This window comes from Elephantulus edwardii, unplaced genomic scaffold, assembly GCF_000299155.1.
Source record: "Elephantulus edwardii isolate Elephantulus edwardi_28Jun2011 unplaced genomic scaffold, EleEdw1.0 scaffold00045, whole genome shotgun sequence".
NCBI lineage: Eukaryota > Metazoa > Chordata > Mammalia > Macroscelidea > Macroscelididae > Elephantulus > Elephantulus edwardii.
Genome location: NW_006399795.1, coordinates 3,090,847 through 3,110,475, shown reverse-complemented (window position 1 = coordinate 3,110,475; position 19,629 = coordinate 3,090,847). Strand labels below are relative to the sequence as shown.

At 39.6% G+C, this 19,629-nt stretch overlaps 1 protein-coding gene across 1 annotated transcript in view; it reads left to right on the top strand.

Moving 5' to 3' along the window:
* The window catches only part of KIF1B (kinesin family member 1B), a 201,412-nt gene that overhangs the window by 162,308 nt on the left and 19,475 nt on the right, over nt 1-19,629 (top strand). The window contains exons 31-36 of the mRNA XM_006885766.1: nt 1,563-1,681; nt 2,413-2,468; nt 4,590-4,698; nt 6,033-6,099; nt 7,084-7,168; nt 17,902-18,007. Coding sequence (XP_006885828.1) covers nt 1,563-1,681; nt 2,413-2,468; nt 4,590-4,698; nt 6,033-6,099; nt 7,084-7,168; nt 17,902-18,007 — 542 coding nt within the window. The remainder of the gene's footprint in view (nt 1-1,562; nt 1,682-2,412; nt 2,469-4,589; nt 4,699-6,032; nt 6,100-7,083; nt 7,169-17,901; nt 18,008-19,629) is intronic.

Here is a 19,629-nt window from a genome sequence, read left to right as displayed (position 1 = left end):
TGTAGAGAGTTTTTGTTTCCTCTCTAGAAAAATAAGCTTTTAAAAAAATGTGTTTACTATAAGAATTTTATTAAAGTTACATGTTAAAAGATACATACATTGTTCAGTTACAAATAATGTAGAAAAAAATACAGAAAATATCTTTTGCCCTTAAGTTAAAATTCATAGTTCCATTTTCCTTGAAACTTGCATTATATATAACTGTTAATTCTTTTTACAGCTCTCTCATACATGGAGTACGTAAACAGAATTTTTATCGTAGATTTCTTTCCAGTTCTGTTGGAAAGCCATTGTCATCACAGTAGCTTTCATTAACTTTTCCCATTACTGTTTGTTTTGTCTTAACTCCTTTAATCCTCATCTTTACACCATGAATTATAATAATCCTGCTTTTACAACTGAGATAATTGAGTCAGGTTAAAGTATCCCACTAAAGTTACAAAGCAAAGAATGGCAGAGGTAGGATTTAAACCCTGAGAAATCTTACTTACCCCAGAGTACACAATCTTCACTACAACATAAACCTCTGTATCATTTACTTACCAGACATATCTAGTTAATAAAGTAAGAGAGAAAAGAATAATTGTAATAATGGCACAACTCAACATAAAATGCACTGATTTCTTTTTATGTTTTGAAATAATGTTGTTGTTGATTGCCTTTGAGTTGAGCAGGACTCATAGTGACCCTATGAACAAAAGGCTTGAAGCCCCTCTACAATTACCGACATTTATCGAAGTTCATAGAGTTTCCAGAAGCATGTTGTTTAGGAAGTAGATGCTACTCTTGTTTCGAAGTTAACTGTGTTATTAAATATAAGCATGTGCATATCTGGTAAATATTGATTTATTAGGACTGTGCCAGGAAACACAGAGATGAATCACAATTATGCTTTTGTGGAGTTTAGAATTGTGAGAAGGGCACCAGAGTGCATGTATGAATACCAAATACCAGTAGTACCATATAAAGAACATTAGAGAGGCATTAGTGAAAAACAGTAGGTTTGGAAAGACAGGAGAATTATTCCAATAATGGAAAGACACTATTTATATATTGGAGAGGGGTGAGATCTTTAGGTAAAGAAAGGAGGTGGGGAAGCTTCCCAAAGGTTGTAGTAGAGGGAAGAAAAGATGTGTCAAACTTGGCATTGTACCTGACACAAAATCAATAGGCAACATGTGATTTTCTTTTATTTGGTTGTAACTCTTTGAGTTAGACTTTGAAATGTTGAGATCACTTGGTTATGCGGCATTGGGGAGTGACTTTCCAGCAGGATACAGACCCACAGGAGGAGGGAGTGGGCAGGAGGAGGTGTGTGCATTTGAGCCCAGTCAGTGTAACCTGTGATCATCAGGACGGAGTGTAGAGGTTCTTAAATGCTAAGCTGCTAGAGTGCTTGCAGAATAGAGCCAGTAAGGACCCTCTTTCTTTGACATGAAAAGCCTGTGTAGTAAAACAAACTGCCTGTGCTGGGCATTCATAAACTGCTGAAGTTAAGACTGCAACAAAATATAACTTATAATAAGTGATTCTCTAATCTTGCTTGGCTTGTGCTTTATTAGATCGCGGTGGAAGTCACTGAGTCGTTTGTGGAGTACATCAAAACCAAGCCCATCGTTTTTGAGGTCTTTGGACATTATCAGCAGCACCCACTTCACCTGCAAGGACAGGAGCTTAACAGGTTTGGATCAGAGGAGCAAAGATTTCTGTTGTAATTTTTTTTTAAGTTCTGATTTGCTGAAAATATTAACTCTCTACAGAGATTTAATAGAACAACAGCAACATATTTCTTCTAGCCTCCTAATCATTAATTTTATGTAACACAGGAGCATTTTGTCCATAACTTTGAATATCATCTTACTGTAGGAGACTTTGAATAGAGTAGAAGAGTGAGTAACAATTAGGGGTCTGTCATGAGAATTGAGTACAACTGTTCCTAATGACCTAGAGCTTTGTAAAACATAAGCACTTAAGTCAACAGAACTAAAACTGTGCATCCACGCTTGACCTCTCTGGTTTCTGAAGTTACAAATTCTTAAACGAGACTGCCTATCTTTCTCCAAAAGAGCAGCTAATGATTCAGACTGCTGACCTTTCTGTTAGCCGCCTAGCAAGGGGCTTCCTATACTCCCAGGGCTCTGTGTACAATCATCAGATTGAGGAGAAGATCAACAGCAAGGACTAATGATGACAGAGCATCCCTACTCACAGAAAATAGTTCTGTCTTTTCTGTTAGCAAGGATTTACATGAAGACTTTGATGACAGTGTCTTAGTCTTATTTTCACTGTGTGGATTTGTGTGTCACTTCCTGGTATTAGACCAGAGGGTACATAAATAGTACAGAGAGCTCAGAATACCTAGTTTCTAACAGGAATTTAACACACCTTTAATATTATCTTCTTTTCCTATAGCCCACCTCAGCCATCACGACGGTTCTTCCCTCCGCCCATGCCGCTCTCTAAGCCAGGTGAGCATGAGCCGGGTTGTCTGCATGATGTTCTGTTTCTATATGATTGTGTCACTTAATTCAGAATAACTTTTCAGAGGAAGGTCATGTCCAAATTCTTGCTCCCCGTCTTCGTATCCTTAGCAGCTCTGATAATTCTTGGTACCTAACTTAGAATTAAAAGAAACAAACAATAATGTTGTATCCCTGCCAATTTGCTGGTCTTTATTTCTTAAACCTGGGGCAAATTTTGATACCTTTCTATACTTAAATTTGCCCTGTAAACTCCCCATAACTCCAGAGACTTTGCATTTGATATTCTGCATGTTCAGTTAATCTTGTTTTGATTTTTCTTTATTTTCATCCTTTCTCCTCAATGCCTACTTGCCTAACTTCCCACCTACCCTTTGATCATTCTCTACCCTCTTTACTCCTATGTCCATCTTGTCTTCAGACCATGAGAGAAAGATTGAACTGATTCGGTTTCTCATGTCTGACTATGTGAATGTGCATGTACTGGACACATTTTCTGAGCACGCCAACGAGCTTGCATCCTCTGCTGTTGCCACCTTCCAGGATGGGGCTGACCCGTTGCCGCCTTTTCTCTTTCTGCCAGTTCCCAGCTGCCAGAGCGAGAGGGTACCCAAACGAGATGGTTAGTAGCTAAAGTAGCTCTGCCCTAGATGTAGAACCATCCTCAGGTGCTTGTTCTAAAGACTGCACCTCTGGGTATGATATTCCTAGACTTGAGTGTATCAGCAAGATCTTTTCACTTTTCCTCAAAGAGATTTTCAGAAGCTTCTTCTCCACTTGGGCCTCTTTGTCATATCACTTAGGGGATGAGGGGACTGGGATGAAGTTTTTTAAGTTCTATGTGATAGTGTATTTTTATTTAAAAGATTTTTACTAAGAGATGAGGTTTAGCTTTGTTTTTAATACTTCCAAGTTTGTTTTTAGATTCTTAGATGATTGCTAGAATCAGTAACTCTTTTTTTTTTTTAACATCAACTACTCATGTAGAATTCAGTGGGGATGAATAATAATGCTAAACTACACATTTGAATATTACTCTATGGTTCACATATGGTGAGGCTTTGTCTCATGCACTTTGACTTCTTATCAGGAAAGACTAGTCCCTGGAGAAAGGTATCGTGCTTAGTAGAAGATCAGCAAAAAAGGAGACAACCCTCAGGGCCATGGATTGGCCGGCACAGGGGCTGTGACAGTGGGCTCAAAACAGAGCTAGGGTTGTGAGGATGGCTCATGACCAGACAGTACTTAGTGCTGTTTTACATGGTGTCGCTGTAAGTCGGAAATGAATCACTAGCAACTGATGTAAAAACAAACAAATAGGGTCCATAAACCCCTTATCACATATTTGCCAGTGTGTCTTTGCAATACTTTTTCCAGATAGGAATGTTGAGTACCATCATCCACCCTTTATAGATGAGAAGACAGGCCCGCAGAGGTTAAGTGACTCATCTAAAGTCATACCTAACTAGTTAGTGGATAAGCAGTAATTATATTCCCAGATCTTGGATGCTCAAGCTTGTGCTCACAAATTCTGAGCACAAAACTCTCATTGTCTTGCTAGACTTTTAGCATCTATATACTGTGAATCTGAAATTCTTGAAAATACCAGGGTTTTGGCTTATTTCCTCTCTACAGTTAAGTGCATGGAATTTAAATTTATAGAAAATGTATAGCACAAGATCATGTCTAGAATCCTGTATTTACCAGCCTATTAGAACAGTGGTTTCCAAACATAGCTACTTATCAGAATTACCTGGGGAGTGTCAACAGTTTATGGTTCCTAATCTCACCCCAGAGATAGTGATTTAACTGGTTTGGGGAAGTCTGGGCCTTGCAAGCTTTTCAAACCACAGGTGACTGTCATGTGTGAGCAGGTTGGAGGAGGGTGAGCATTTTGCCACACCACTGGATGGCAGTGGGCTTATTTATCTTGGTTTTTGTGGAAGGTTGTTGATAATGAAGTTTCTTTGAGTTCACTGTGTTTAAATCTATCCCCTAAGTCTTGCTGCTTTTCTCATATGTATCCTTAAAAACTTACATGGAAGAAACTTGTATTTTTATTGAGTAGACTTGGATTAGATTTTAACATTTTCTAAAAATTTTTTAAAGTTCCAGCCACCAAATTAAACACCATGAGCAAAACCAGCCTTGGCCAGAGCATGAGCAAATATGACCTTCTCGTTTGGTTTGAAATCAGTGAACTGGAGCCCACAGGAGAGTAAGTCCAACCACCTAAATGTTTATGTAAGGGGAAGTGTTTCAAAATAAGGTGATATTTTGAGTTTTCTTATATCAAGTTCTTGAAACACCATCACTGTCATATTCTAGTTTTCAGTTGAATTTTAGTGACTTTGGTAGAAAAGACAAATGTTTGCTGGAGAACTAACTACCCAGTATCATTGCCTTGTTAAAACAGCAGTCGTAAAGACTTTATTTAGCAGTGGAGCTGTAGAGACTTATGTAACAATGAAAAATAGATGTACACTGTTAGGTAGAGAAGACAATATATGTAGTGGGTTTTATCAGCTGCAAAGCTGTTACAGATGGAGACAGAAGCGTATGTCATGTAAAAGGATCAAGTCTTACATTACTCTCAGAGGTTGGGAAAAGAATGCTTCCTAAGTCAGTATTTCTCCAGCTCCACACTGTTTTGTGGTGGACTATCTTGTGCAATCTATTTCACACCATCCAGTGGATCTACTCAGAGGCACCAGTAGCGCCGCCTCCCAGTGTTGACTACTGAAAATGTCTGCTGTTGCTCCCTCCATAATAAAACCACCCTGACTGAGAATGGCTGTTCTGGATCCAGATGTAGAGCTTACTTGTAGATGAGCTGTGTTAGAGTTAAGTGACAGGTCCAATTAGTGTATATAATTCTTTTCAAAAATACTTTTATGAGGAAAGAGAAATCCTTTACCTGAAACAAAGGCAAACGGTTATCAGTTAATGTAAAGGGTAGGGTGTAAATGTAGTACTGTAATGATCCTTACCAGGATAGACATAGTATATTCTGTTTGTAGGATGGCATGTGGATATGGCTAGATCATCCCTGTTTCTAGTTGCCAGTATCATCATTGGTTTGAGGAATTTGACTTTTCCATGGACAAGTCTGTAATGGGATTACAACTTACATTGAGTAAGGAGTTGTCACAGTAATAGTTTATACTGAGTTAATGGCTTTCTAGATGCTTAGAAAATGTCTGCAGTCTTTATCTGCTTTTTATCTCTTGTCAATTTTCTTTGCACTTAACACATTTTGAGTGTCTTTGATTCGGAGACTGAAATGAAGCCTAAAAATGTTACTATTCTTTGAGCTTATCAGTTTCATAAGGATTATAAGACAGAGATGGGGAAAATGCTTAATCAGTGCAGATAATAATTTGAATAAATGCTAAAATGGACCTATTAAAATAAATAAATAAATAGGAATTAGAGTTTAGAAAAAGAAAGACCAACAGGAACTATAGCAGCGAGGAAAGATCTCACAGGTGAAATAGGACTGACTTAGCAATGAGCATTCTAATAACTTCTTTTGTATTTTCCTTTCTATAGATATATTCCAGCTGTGGTTGATCACACTGCAGGCTTGCCTTGCCAGGGGACATTTTTACTTCACCAGGTACTAAAAAGGAAAAAAATGAGGGTCTAAGATGGACACCAAAAAGAGTTTAGAATAAGAAATACAGCTCTTCCTGCTTCTCTTATGTCGCTTACAGCTCTCATGAATTTCTCTCTCTGTGACACTGGTTGAGATGTATCTTGCATTCTCCACTGCAGAGGTGGGAGGGGGCCATTGTGCTATTTGTTTTCCTCATTTTCATGTTTCTTCCTTAGAATATTCATTGTTTATACATATCTTTGTGTTTTTTTTATATAAATGTTTTAGACAAGCTGTTTTGAAGAAGTTCGTTTCATGGAGCTGCTATGATTTGTACAGATCCCATGCCCTTTTGCCCTCAGTTTTTATTCATGCTAATTGGAAGTGCTGTTCTTATCACCATATGTCCTTTTATTTTATTTTATTTTATTATTTTGTGTGTGTGTGTACACCGTCAAATCAGATCTGACTGGTACAGGAGGAGATTTTCCCTCCTTCCTCGGCAGAGCATCTGGTGGATTTGAACCATGCGGCTCTGGGATTGCAGTGCAGCTTCTTGCCACTAGGCCACCAGAGCTCCCCATCACCATATGTTCCTAATGGGGGTAGAAGGGAAAGATTTCAATGGACTAAAATTCTGATTGTGAAATCTAGATATCCTTTGGCCAATCTAAATAGATTTTGTCAGTTCTTAAAGATACTTATAACCCAGGTTCACATAGGAACTTGGGCCCGATATTTTAGAACTGAAAACCTGGACAGCTGGTCCTAAAGCTATATCAGAACTTGGCAATTAAAAAATAAATAAATAAAAAGAACTTGGCAATTCCTCAGTCCTCACCCCATTTCCCTTTGTTTAGAATAACAAGGTTCGCATTTCTCTGTCTCTCCATGCTTTTCTTTCCTATCCATTCTTAAGTCTCCACACCAGAAATTCGAAACATAACAAACAGGAGGAAATAGTAAGTTGTCACTGCTGAAGTACATCCTTCCTTCATTACGCAGGGCATCCAGAGAAGGATCACAGTGACCATCATCCATGAGAAGGGGAGTGAGCTCCACTGGAAGGATGTACGGGAGCTGGTGGTCGGTGAGTATCTTCCACTGACTGAGAAGGAGGTGAGCTTTTTAGTGATGTTATTGTGCTCTTTTAAAAGGCTCATGCTTAAAGGTCTTCTTAAAAGAGGAAGCTTCTCACCGAGATGAATTAACACAGCTGCTCCTACAATGGACTTAAGCCCAGCAAAGATTAACAGGAGCAGGCTGGATTTCATCCTGTTGTACATAAGCTTGCCAGCATAAACTCAACACCTGCTTATGCTTTCTTTTAGCATTGGTGGTATGTGGAACACCAGATTGCAGAATATGGACTGAAGAGAGTATCAGGGCCTCATGTCTGAAAATACAGAGTGCCAAAATTACCTAATAATAATAATAATAATAATATTTTTATCAAGCAAAATTCTGCTAAAAATTATCCTAAAACAACTGGAACAGTACATCAACAAATAGCTGCCAGATGTGCAGGCTGGATTTAGAAGAGGCTGTGGTACTAGGGATATTACAGTTAATGTTAGATGGATCTTGATTGAAAGAAGAGATTACCAGAGGAGTGTCTATCTGTGTTTTATTGACCATGCAAAGGCATTTGACTGTGTGGATACCAACAAACTGTGGTTGACTCTGAGAAGAAAGGGAATCCCAGGATGTTGGATGATGCTTATGTGAAACCTATGCTTGGACCAGGCGGCAATCATCAGAACAGAGCAAGAAAACACTGCATGGTTCAAAATCAGGAAGGGTGTATACCAGGGATGTGTCCTATCTACACATTTTTTTCAATCTATATGCAGAACAGTTTATCTGGGAAGCCTGGGCTCTGTGAGGAGAAATGTGGCATCAGAATTGAAGGAATACTCATTAACAATCTGCATTATGCAGGTGACACAACTCGGCTTGCTAAAACTGAGGAGGACCTGAAGAGCTTGCTGCAGAAGGTCAAGGACTGTAGCCTTCAATATTGATTGAAGCTCAACATCTAGAAAACCAAGATTCTCAACACTGCACCTATTGGAGCATTATGATAGATGGTGAAGAGATTAAGATTGTTAACAGCTTTAGTTTGCTTGGCTCCACAATCAACGCTCTTGGTACCAACTCAAAAGACTAATTGCATTGGGAAAGTCTGCTGTCAAGTCCTCTGCAGAGTACCGAAGAGCAAGGATGTCAGTCTGGAAACTAAGGTGCACCTGATCCAGGCCATAGTCTTCACAATTGCTTATTATGCATCAGAAAGCTGGATAATGACTAGGAATTATAAAAAGATAATTGATGCCTTTGAGCTGTGGTGTTAGAGAAGAGTTTTATATACTGTGGACTGCCTGGAGAACAAACAGATTTATCCTGGAATGGGTAAAACCAGCTTGCTCCTTGGAGGCAATGATTCTGAGGCTCCATTTGACATACTCTGGGCATGTTGCAAAGAGGGACCAGTCCTTGGAGAGGGACATCATGCTGGGGAGTGTGGAGGGAGAGCATAAGGGAGGAAAACCATCAATGAGATGGATCGATTCAGTGACTGGGGTGATGGAGGTAGGTGTGTCAGAGACAGTAAGGTGGCACAGGACAGGGCAGGTTTCAGGGCTATTGTACATAGAGTCACTATGAATTGCAGGTGACTCAACAACACCGAACAACAAAATCATTAGTAGATATTTAATTCCATTTTCCTTCCCCCCCCCCTCAATTAGCTATGTATGTTTCTGTGCTAGATGTTGTAAGGGGTCACAGAAGAAGTCATTGCTCACTGCGTCTTTTCAGTTTAGTTGGCAAGTTGTTGTTAGGTGTCATCCTGTAGCATAAAAGTCATAGCAGCCTTGTGAACAATACATCAGGACCTTGCGCAGTCCTACATCATTCTTGTGATCGCTGATTCACCCGAGCCCATTGCTAGAGATACTGTGTCGTTCCACCTCTTTCCCTGATCCCCCACCTTTCCCAGCATAATGTCTTTTTCCAAGGACGGGCTCCTCCTGCCAGTGTGCCTGATAGTAGATGAGACAGTCTCACCATCCTTGCCTCTGTGGAGCACCATGGCTACACTTCTGCCAAGACAGACTTGTTTGTTCTTTTGGCAGCCCGTGGCATAGTCTGTACTATTCCCCCACACCACAACTCAAAGACATCACTTTTTCTTCTGTCATCTTTATTCGTTTTTCTATGCTCAGGTGCATAAATGAAGTAATTAAAAAGACCATGGCTTGGATCAGGTGCACCTTAATCTTTAAGCTGACATCTTTGTTCCTTAGCACTTTAGAGAGGTCCTTGATAGCAGGTTTTCACGATGCAGACAGACCAGGGGTTGACTGTAAAGCAGATCATCAATTATTCATGTGCAAGTTCAGAATTAAGTTGAAGTAGACGAAAACAAGTCCTCAAGAACCAAAATAAAATCTCAAGTCTTTTCACACCTAAACTTAAAAACCATCTCACAGTGCAACAATGAATGAATGAGAACCCAAAATCTCTGTAAATGTTCATTAAAACTAATAAAATTTTTTTAAAAAATCTCAAAAATAGTTTTCTGATGCATTGAACACTAATGACCAAAAATGACCAGATGAATTGTGGGATGGCATCAAGGATTATCCATGAAGAAAGAAGGCAAGACCAAATGGATGTCAGAAGAGGCTCTGAAAATAGTACTAGTTGGGGAGATAGCATATATATATTTATGTATATAAAATGATATGATGAATGATCAAGTATTGGCTTAGTTTTCTTCATTGCTGTTACTAGGTGATGTTGAGTCCACTATCACTCATAGTGACCCTGTGAACTGATATCCTTGATTTTTAGCACTTTGGAGAAGTCCTTGATAGCAGATTCTCCAAGTCAAAGCAGAAAGAACTGAAAAATTCAAACCTCAAGTTGTAATACTGAAGAATTCTTTGCCAAAATCTTAGTGATGCAGAAAACATAAAAAGAAGATGGAAGGAATACACAGAATCACTGTACCAAAAAAATTTGTGGAAGCTCTGGTGGCTTAGTGGCAGGAAACTGAACTGCAATCCCAGAGTCGATTGGTTCAAATTCACCAGATGCTCTGCTAGAGGAGGGAACCTGTTCCTGTACCAGTCAGATCTGATTTGACTGCACACACACAAAAACAATAAAAGAAAATTTTAAAAAAATTGCTGTCACTGAATCATTTCAGGAATTAAGGTATGATCAAGAACCAATTGTAATGAAGGAAGAAGTCCCAGCTGCCCTGATAGAATGCCGATGGAGGTGTTTCAGCAAACAGTTTGCACCCCTGCACTTGCTCACTAGCAAGGAATTTGGAAGAGTTACTAGGCCAGCTGACTAGAAGGGTCTATATTTGTTTACATTCCTAAAAAAGGTGAACTGACAGAATGTGAAAATTATCAAATAATGTTATTATCACATGCAAAGTAAAGTCTTGCTGAAAATTATTCTAAGTTGGTTGAAACATTACATTGACAAGGAAATGCAGAAATTCAAGCTAAATTCCAAAGAGGCCTTGAAATGAGGAATATCATTCCTGATGTCAGATGGATCTTGTACCCTTAAATCTGACCCTTCTTCTCAAGCAGAGCATCTGGCGGATTAGAAGCTTTGCCTTCAGTATTACAGTGCAGCTTCTCACCACTAGGCCACCAGAGCTTCTTGCAGTGCAACTTCTTGCCTCCTAGTGGCAAAAGGCACACAGTTGGAGCCCATCAGATAGGCCCTCTCCTCCCACGTGATTACTGCCTCTGAAAATCCACTCGAGGGTCAGCTATGGGTGTGTTTGGACTCTGTAGTACACAACACATGCTTTGTAAATGATCATGACTTTAAGCCCTTGCAGTTTACAGCCTCAGAAACCCAGTTAAGGGTCAGCTCTGAGTCCAGTCCTGCTAGATGTCATGGAGTTGGGGTTTGGTTTTATTTTGGTTTTTTTTTTAATTTATTTATTTATTTTATTATTTTTGTGTGTGTACGGTCAAATCTGATCTGACTGGTACAGGGGGAGATTGCCCCTCCTTCTCCAGCAGAGCATCTGGTGGATTCGAACCACATACCTCTGGGATTGCAGTGCAGCTTCTTGCCACTAGGCCACCAGAGCAGGTTACAATTCAGGTTGGAAACAATGCAGTTCTTCCATCAGGATAACTGCTCCAGTGTGCTAGCAGGCCTTTTGACCTTCAACCTCACAGCTTCAGCCCAGCTTTACATAGCTTTCTTAATTCTGCCAGTAATGGCATCTCCCTCTCTCAGGCCAGTCCTCCAGTAAGTTTGGGCAAAGGCCCCTGGTCTGCCTCCCTGGTGCAGCAATCGTAGGTTAGCTCTGCTTCACATCCATGACTGGTTGGTTCTCCACTGCTGCTTGCTGCTCTCATCTAGATCCCAGTCTGACTAGTGTAGGAAATAACTGGTCCTGAGGGAGTAATGCTACGCTCTCTTTTTTTTCTTGCTAATGGTGAGATACCATATTCTGCCACTAAATCTGCTCAATTTAAACCCGGCAGCATGATGTGATTGACCAATCCATCATAAATAGTTTAACTAAAAAGAAAACCTCATCGCCATCAAGTCAGAGTTGACTCATAGCTGACCCTCTAATGGGTTTCCAAGAGGTTATAAACCACATGGGAGAAAGTTGCCCATCTTTCTCTTTCAGACCTGCTTTTTTGAACTACCAGAGAGGTGCTGGCTTTGGTTAGCTTCACAACTCCTTATAGACTCTGCCACCAGAGCTCCCTCATAAGTAGCCTGTACATCTTAGATGTATGTTCCCACCCAGTTATTTGGTGAAAGCCAAAGATAAAGGCTAGGAAAGCCATTTTGAACTGTAAACCTATTGTACCTTATGTACATATAAGTACATATATAGAAATAACCTTTGCCAGACTTCTATATACTCAGTTTATTGCCATAATGCCACTCCACACCGTTTGGCTTACGAATCCACATATATATCTACTTAAAAATTACTGTTTGATATTACTCTTATTGCAAAGTAGTTTTGTAATAGTTCTATTGTTATGTTTAACTCTTGCCTACCTCTCAGTGATTCTTTTGTCTTGGCCATCTCCCTTTTATCGTACAATGCCTTTCTCATTCTTTAAGGTATATTATCTAGTGATTGTCCCTCCATCCCCCTTACAAACCAGATAACCATCAAGCAATGTTTGTTTCTGTCAAGGTATTCATTTATATTCTGGAGGCAAATCACACCTCTATGGAAATTCCCCCTTTAAACTGATGGCTCCTATCATTGAAGGTCAATCTGTTACACTAACACTACTCATATGCAAAGGAAAACTAGAGCTAAAGAAGGTTAAATCAAATCCACAGAACGAAAATTTTACTTTGAGTCTATCCCACCTGATTTCAGAACCATTTCAGGAACAGGTTTGAGGCCTTGAATACTAATGAACAAAGACCAGATAAGCTGTGGGAGGATATCAAGAATACTATCCAGGAAGAATGCAGAAAGTCTTTACAAAGACAGAGGAAGAAGACCAAGATGGATGTCAAAAGAGACTCTGAATATTGTACTAAATGCCAAGAAGCCAAAGCAAAAGGAAAAAATCAAGAAGTTAAGGAGATGGACAGACGATTTCAAAGGGCAGTGTGGAAAGACAAAGCAAAGTGTTAAAATGAAATGTGAAAAGGTGGAGTCAGAAAATCAATAGGGCCAAACTCGCTCAGCATTTATGTTTTTTATTTTAATGAAAATTTACAGAGATTTTGGATTTCCATACATTTATTGTTGAATTTTTCTCCCTGCCCACCCCTCCCCCCCAGTTTGCTCTTCTCTTTGAAAAGTAAAATTATTTCATGGTATAGAATCCCTCCCATGCTGAGTACACTCCACTGTGCAACCTTCATTCAGGACTCTTGTCATAACTGTAATACCCAATCACATATCGCTTTCAAACAGTCCTCTCCCTCATCTGTTTCAATGCGGTATACATAATTTATCCAATTTTTCTCAATCTCACTTCAATCCTGATGTCAGTCCCATTCTACAATAGTGGCACCATGCAGCACCTGTCCTTTTGTGACTGAGATATTTCACTCAGCATAATGTCCTTCAGGGTCACCCATTTTTAGTAATATTGCATGAGTTCCTTGTTTTGCAACTCAATGTTCCATTGTGTGAATATACCACAGCTTCTCTATCCATTCATTTGTTGATGGGCACTTAGGTTGTTTCCAACTCTTTGCTATTATGAACAAAGCTGCAATAAACATGGGTGTGCATATATCTGCCTGGGTGGCAGTTATGGTTTCTTTAGGGTATATTCCCAGTAATAGAATGGCATTTCTTTTTGCAGCTTTCTGAGAGCATGCCATACCACCTTCCACAGTGGTTGCACCATTTTACACTCCCACCAACAGTGAATAAGGGTTCCAGTTTCTCCTCAACCTCGCCAGCATTTGTTGTTTGCTGCTCTGTTAGATTTTGCTATTCTTACTAGGATGAGGTGATAATCTCATAGTTGTTTTCATTTGCATCTTTCTTAGAGCTAGGGATTTTGAACATATCTTCATGTATTTGTTGGCCATTTGAATGTCGTCTTTGGTGAGTTCAGCATTTCTTAAGCTGAAGGAACTGAAGAACAAATTCAAGCCTCGAGATGCTTTACTTAAGGACGCTTTGGGTAGAATATTAAATGATCCAGGAAGCATTAAAGGAGATGGAAGGAGTATGTAGTGTCACTATACCAGAAAGAATTGGCCAACAACAGAAGAATTTCAGGAAATAATGTGTGAGCAAGAGCCTATGGAATTTGTGGCTTTGGGTAGGTTGAAATCGTGGCAGGTCCAGAAAGTGACATTCAATTCTAGTTCACTGGTATTTAAAAGTATTTCAACTCTTATCAGCTCACAGGTAGAATGAATTGTGTGCCGGCCACATATGGGGGCATTGCTTTGCTTGTTCTATACTCCAAGTTAAAGTCTAAAAACACTCTAGCTGTGAAAGCAACATAAATGAGATTCTAAACTGTTGACACTTCAACTGATAATTTGTCACACCTGTCGACCCTAACGTTAACTCATCATGTGATAATCAACTTGTACAATAAATTATGAACCTGGAAAAATAAAAGAGCCTATGCTGATGATGAATGTCCCTCCAATCCTGATGCCACATTCTTCTTCATAGAGTCCAGCTTCTCAGATCTTTTGCTCAGCATATAGCTTGAACAGGGATGGAGATAGAACACATCACTGATGCACTCCTTTCCCAGCTCCAAACCATGCAGTGCGCCGCTGCTCTGTTTGCACAGCAGCCTCCTGATCCAGGTATAGGTTCCTCATGAGCACAATCAAGTGCTCAGGGATTTCTATTCTTCTCAATGTCAGCCACAACTAGTCATGATCCACATAGTCAAATGCCTCACCAATAACCTGTGTTATGAAAATGACACAACCTTACTTGCCAAAAGGAGAACTTGAAGCACTTGTTGCCGAAGATCAAGAATGCAACCTTCAGTATGGATTACATTTCAATATCAAGAAAACAAAGATTTTTAACACTGGACCAATAGGCAGTGTCATGATGGATGGAGAAGAGAATGAAACTGTCAGCAGATTAATTTTGCTTGAATCCACAATTAACACCCTTGGTACTAGCAGTCAAGACATAAGGAGATGCATTGCACTGGGAAAATCTGCAGTTAGGGACCTTTCCAAATTACTGAGGAGGATTGATGTCAGTTTGAAGACTAAAGTGCATCTGATTCAGGCCATGGTCTTCCAGGTACTTGCTGTGCTTCCAAGAGCTGGACAGTGAATAAGATGACAGAGAAAGAATTGACGCCTTTGAGCTGTGGTGCTAGAGAAGAGCCTGAACATCCCATGGATGGCCAAGAGAACAAACAGATATGTCCTGGAGAGGGTGCAGCCAGAGTGCACTTTGGAGGCAGGAATGATGAGGCTTTGCCTCACATGCTTTGGACATGTTGCTAGGAGATGCTATTCCTTGGAGAAGGGACATGATGTCAGGAAAGGTGGAAGGAGAAGACTACGAAGGAGTCTGTAAGGAGAAGACGACCCTTAGCCAGGTGGATTGACACAGTGACTGCTGCAGTGGGCTCTTGTGTGTCAGGAAGTGTGAGGATGGCTCAGGACAGGATTGGGTTCATATCTTTTGTTCATAAGGTTGCTAGGAGTTTTACTCAACTGAACAGCACCTAACAATAACAACAACATGCTAATGAAGGAAAAAGTTCAAACTGCTCTGAAAGAATTGGCAAAAACAAGGCCCCAGGAATTAACAGCAGACCAATTGACATATTTCAACAAACAGACGTTGCCCTGGGTGTGCTCACCAAATTGTGCCAAGAACTCTGGAGGACAACCATGTGGTCATCTAATTAGAAGAGATCCATATTTGTTTCTATTCCAAAAAAAAAAGGTGATCTGACAGAGTGCAGAAATTATCAAACAATATTAATATCACATGCAAGCAAGATCCTACTGATAATTATCCCAAATGACTAGAACAGCACTTCAGTAGAGCACTGCCAGATGTGCAGGCTGGGTTTAGAAGAGGCCATAGTACTACCGATACTAGAGTTAATGTTAGATGGATCTAACATTAGATTAGGCTGAAAGCAGAGATTACCAGAGGGATGTCTGTCTCTGTTTCATTGACTTTGCAAAGGAAAGGCATTTGACTGGGTGGATCACAACAAATTGTGGCTAACCTTGAGAAAAATGAGAATCTCAGAGCACTTGCATGTCCTTATGTGAAAATTATACTTGGACCAGGAGACATTCATCAGAACAGAGCAATGAACTATGTGCATAGTTAAAAATCAGGAAAGGTATACACCAGGGATGCATCCTATCTCCATACCTTTTCAATTTATATATGGGGGAGATAATCCAGGAGGCTGAACTCTGTGAGGAGGAATGTAGCATCAGGATTGGAAGAAGACTCATCAACAACCTGTGTTGTGCTGGTGACATAATCTTGCTTGCCACAACTGAGGAGGACCTGACATTTGCTGCAGATAGTCAAGGACTGCAGCCTTCAATATTAATTGAAGCTAGATGTCAAGAAAACAAAGATTCTCCCCACTGGGCCAATTGGCAGCATCATGATAGACGATGAAGAGATTGAGTTTGTAAACAGCTTCAGTTTACTTGGCTCCTCAATCAGTACTCTTGGTACCAGCAGCCAGGAAATCAAGACAAATTGTATTGGGGGAAATCTGCTGTCAAGGACCTCTCTAGCGTACTGAAGATGTCAGTCTGGAGACTAAGGTGCATCTGATTCAGGCCATGGTCTTCACAGTTACTTGCTATGCATTAGAAAGTTGAACAGTGACTAGGGATGATAGAAGAAGAATTGATCCCTTAGAGCTGTGGTGCTGAGAAGAGTATTGAATAGACCGTGGACTGCTAGGAGAACAAACAGGTTCGTCTTGGAGAGGATGAAATCAGTCTATTGCTTGGAAGCAAGGATTCTGAAGCTCTGTCTTACTTTGGGCATGTTGCCAGGAGGGACCAGTCCTTGGAGAGGGACATCATGCTTGGGAAATTAGGACAACACAAGAGAGGAAGACCCTGGATGAGATTAATTCAGTTACTGGGGTAATGAGAATAGGTATGTCAGAAACAGTAAGGTTGGCTCAGGATAGAGCAGGGTTCAGAACTATTGTACATAGGATCGCAATGAGTTGCAAGTGACTCAGTGGCACTAACCAATTTATTAGGGAGCTCTGGTGGCTTAGTGGTAAGGAATTGGACTGCCAACACGAAGGTACTAAGGTTCAAATTCACCAACTTCTCCCTTGGAGAAACATGGGCTATCTCCTCCCCAGGCAACTTATTGACTCTGAAAACTCTGGAGGGTTGATTATGGGTCCATGGTACTAATAAATTGTATTAGGTTACATACAGAGTTGTTGTGTACTGTTAATTCAGAACTAACTCATAGCTGACCCTCCAGCAGGCTTTGAGAAGCAGTATAATTGCATGAAAGGAGATTGCCCTATGGTCCTTCTGTGGAACAGCAAAAGGATTCAAACTGCATGCTTTTGAGCTGGCAGGGCAGCTTCTGTATTACATTAAATAACAGCAACAGTCCAACATCTGGCCAAACCAAGAAAATCACAGCAGAACCAAGTTGACACAAAATTTACCATCACACATACCAAAATGAGCTCAAATGACAAAGTCCTGGGCTAAGAATATAACAAAGGAAATAACCATGGAGAACCAGATTGTTTTATGGGAAAAGATTTAAATAGATCCAGAAGAAACCAGATGTTTTTGTTTTGTTTATTTTGTTACTTTGATGGAAATATTTAAGCACCTGTGTCAGGACTGTGTCTAACATTCAAATGATTATGAACCTGTGACCAGAGTAGAGAAATTGAGCTTTGGTTAGAGCAACAGTTGGCTAAACAGTATAAGCTTTAGCATGTAGTCTAAAACAGGACTTTGAGCAAATAGTGAAGTCTTTGAATGAAGAACTTTTTATTAAATGATGGATTGGAAGGACAGAAATATGAACAACAGAACAGTGAAATGATTTTTGCCATGTTTCAGATTGGCAGTCATATTGAACATAAAGTTGGGGGGAATATGAGAAACCATTTGAACAGAGAATCAATAGGATTTCACAAGTGACTAATTATAGGAAGTAAAGGACAGACCCTGTGGTAAACCAAGTGTCCTTTCTAGTATCTAAGACTATAATACCAACATTAAAAAGTTCATTTTTTATTTAATGAACTTATGTTTTGTTTTGAAATATACCTATATTCTGATATTTTTTCCCTTTGTTTTTAGGCCGTATTAGGAATAAGGCTGAGGTGGATGAAGCTGCAGTTGATGCCATCCTTTCCTTAAATATTATCTCTGCCAAGTACCTGAAGTCGTCCCACACCTCCAGCAGGTGAGGCCCCGAAGGAGGATGATGATGTCAGTCCCTGTGGAGCCAACTGATAAACTATTAAGAGTCTGCATTCCCTAGTGACTTGTATCTTAGATTGAGAAATGAATCCTCTTCTCACATCAAACTGCCCTATTTTCTTGTTACCCATCCCATTCTAAAAAATATATATACGTAATAATAATTAGAGCTGTATTTATAATTATGACCGTTATCTTTATAGTGTGAAAATGTTTTATCCTGTGTGGAATTTTGAATAGCTATGATGCAATAATAAAGCAGACAAAACTCAGCAGGATGCTACCCAAGGGCTTAAAAGTACAAACTAAGTAATTACTGTGACTAAATGTTTTCCTATGAAACAGTTGCTGTGGAGAAAGGTTATCATGCTCCTGAGTCTCCTGGGAACGTACCCTCCCATGTATAAGGGAAACCTCTTGTGTTTAGTCATTACTGCTTCTAGTTTAGACCCAGTTATCCTCAGTATTTTTTTTATTTATACGTAAAAATGATAAATTAACGTAAGCTCTTCTAAGACTGGCTGCTTTAAGTAATTTTAGTTTTCATTTTAATTTGTCTTAAATTCTTGCTGCATAAAGAAGTACCATCCTCCTTTGTCGTGTAAGAGGCCCTCACCCGGGAAAGGGGTCGTGTCAGATGTTTATACAGATAGGATTTCTTTCTATGGTAAGGGCTGGGGAGCAGAAGTGTTCTCCTGTGGGCTTTGAATACTTCCTTTGCACAGCATTTTCCTGTTCTTCTGTCTGCTCCTAAAAAACGTGCTCAGGTTGTATGTTGGGAGGAGGCAATGGAGAAATAAGACTTAGAAATAAGAAATAGAAACAGTCAAAGGAAATTTTGGACAAGGATTCATTTCTTTCTTTCTGTTGTTTCCTTGTATCATAGGTTTTTTTTCCTAGAAGGGAGAAAAAGGAAACAAACATTGTTAACGTGCAAAATGGTCATATAGTAGTAGATTTTCATCAGGAAAACTGATGAAATATAAGGGGGGGGGGATCTACCTCTGTTTCTATAGAAAAGAAATTGAATATTTTAGAAAGGTATAATGGTGAGTTACTTTTAAAAAAATACCAGTTGTTAAAATAAGACTGGATTAGACAGATGTGAAAAGTTATCAAAAGTTAAAGGATTGAGCACTTAGGTTTTCTTCTCAGGTTTCCAGTTCTCATTTCACCAGACTGAAAACTATAAATGAGAAACTGTGGGTGGTGGTAGTTGTGTGCTTTCAAGTCTGAACCAATCCATAGCTGGCCCTACAGCGGGTTCAGAGCTGTGATTTTGCAAGTAAAATGATTCTAAGTTGAATAAATGACCCTGTAATTAAAGAAATGGCTCTGGCCCTACATAAGAGCTTGACAAATGAATGTAAACTTAGTATAAAATAGAAAAATGTTGAATGTGTGCATCTTTTTATCATTCTTGAGAGAATTTTAAAAATTAACTATTAACAAGCTCTTAACAGGTAAGGTAACAAATTGATCATCTCCTCCTGAGCACTTAACCAGCTTTTGGGCATGAACCAAAGGACTTTCTGTTTTTTTGGTAGTTAAACCATGATTTTTTTTTTAAACCATGATTTTATTGCTCAAGTACACAAAGACAAA